General features: G+C 37.5%; 1 protein-coding gene across 1 annotated transcript in view; it reads right to left on the bottom strand.

The window, feature by feature from the left end:
• Positions 1-1812, bottom strand: part of SOX30 (SRY-box transcription factor 30) — a 78245-nt gene that overhangs the window by 71701 nt on the left and 4732 nt on the right. The window contains exon 3 of the mRNA XM_007949930.2: positions 1066-1245. Coding sequence (XP_007948121.1) covers positions 1066-1245 — 180 coding nt within the window. The remainder of the gene's footprint in view (positions 1-1065; positions 1246-1812) is intronic.

Below are 1812 nucleotides of genomic sequence, written 5' to 3'. Positions count from 1 at the left end.
GCTATGAGTCGGGGCCCACTCGATGGCACATAACAACAACAACAACAACAGGAACACTGGTGGTGCAATGGCTAAGGTGTTTGTCTGCTAACCAAAAGGCCAGTGGCTGAAATCTACCAGCTGCTCCATGGGAGAAAGAGGAGGCAGTCTGCTTCCATAACGTTTTACAGCTTCACAAACTTTATGGGACAATTCTACTCTGTCCTATAGGGTATCTGTGAGTTTGAATCGACTCGACGGCAGTGAGTGGGAAAAGTCCCTAGATGGTGCAATGGTTTGTGCTCAACTACACTAACCTAAAGTAGTTTGAACACACTCAGCAGTTCTGAGGAAGAAAGGCCTGGTAATCTCTTCCAGCCAAGAAAACCTGATGGAGCAGTTCTACTCTACAACAAACTCATGAGGTCACCATGAGTCGGAATTAACTTGACAGCAATGGGTTTCTTTTTTGTTTTTCTTTTGAGAGGTGGTTAAAATAGGTTCAGAAAGAACAGACCAATGATGGATAGTACTATAACAAGTTATTAAGACATTGGGTTCTCCGTTTGGGGCTCTCAAAAGCTACAGACAGGAATTTTATAAAGAACAAGTAATAGAGAAGAGATTTAGGTAAAGGCAATATAATGAACCAATCAAATATTTAGTAGAACATAGATTATTTCCATTGTTTTTCTTGAGCAGTAAGAGAATGGTTTTAATAGATCAGTCATGTTACTAAGTTCCAGAACATGATGCTTCATGACCCCATCCTTTTACATTGATAGTAAAAAGATACTCCTACTTCCTATTGAATTACCTTTGCCTTATCTAAGGGCTCATTCTAATTTGCATACAAGTCTGAGGCTTTATACAGGGAGTATTTCCTATTAGCAAACCATGTGCTTTGATGTCTACTGAAATTATTCCTTCTCTGATTTGATTTTCTCACTTTCTCTATTTTTCCTTTTTTTTCTTAGTTAATATTGTTTTAAATTCTTATGTCTAACAGAAGCAAAATTTTAACTTCAGAGGCAAATTTTTCACACAGCTACTGAAAAATAGTAATCTACAATAAAACCAACTCACCAACCGGATTAGTGATGGTGTTCTGTAGGCTGGGAATAACCACAGAGTACGTAGGTGAACGATAAGGATAAATTGTTGTAGGATTTGTAGAGATGATATTCTGTGTGGTACCAGAAAATACATTGGAAACACTAAGAGGGAAACGTTTTCGCTTCCCTGGACGAGGCTGATAAACCCAACCTATAGAAGAAGATAAACTATTTTTAATTAAAATGCGTAGACTTTAAATAGCTCTTTTCACATTAAAATCCAAAGTGCTTCAAAAAATTTTTTTAAAAAAGAAATTACTGTCTGAAGTCTATTTTCCAGCTCTGTCATACTATTTCTGTGAATAACTTCCTCACTGTGCATTTTAACATGCATATTCATATAGCTCCTAACTAGTGGCCAATGCTGTAATCCTTAATTCAAAAGAAAAGCAAGGTCAAATTTCTTATATTCAAAGATGCATGTTGAATCTGTAGTAAAATCAACATTAAAGCTATTGAGCTTGAATCCAAAAGTCTTTGCTCTACCTATAAAACAGTGTCCCCATAAGACATTATTCATCTCCTATTTGCTCACTTTCTGTAAGATCAAAAACCAAACCAAAGTCACTGCCATTGAGTTGTTTTTCCAACTCATAGCGACCCCCTCCTTGGGTTTCTGAGGCAGTATCTCTATGGAAGTAGATTGCCCAATCTTCCTTCTGGGAAGTGGCTGGTGGGTTTGAACCACCAGCCTTCTGGTTAGCAGTCAAATGCCTTA

The sequence above is a fragment of the Orycteropus afer genome, unplaced genomic scaffold (genome assembly GCF_000298275.1).
Source record: "Orycteropus afer afer isolate SDZICR_OR568_19922 unplaced genomic scaffold, OryAfe1.0 scaffold00257, whole genome shotgun sequence".
Taxonomy (NCBI): domain Eukaryota; kingdom Metazoa; phylum Chordata; class Mammalia; order Tubulidentata; family Orycteropodidae; genus Orycteropus; species Orycteropus afer.
The sequence above is the reverse complement of the archived record's forward strand: the minus strand, read 5'-3'. Positions and strand labels throughout refer to the sequence as shown.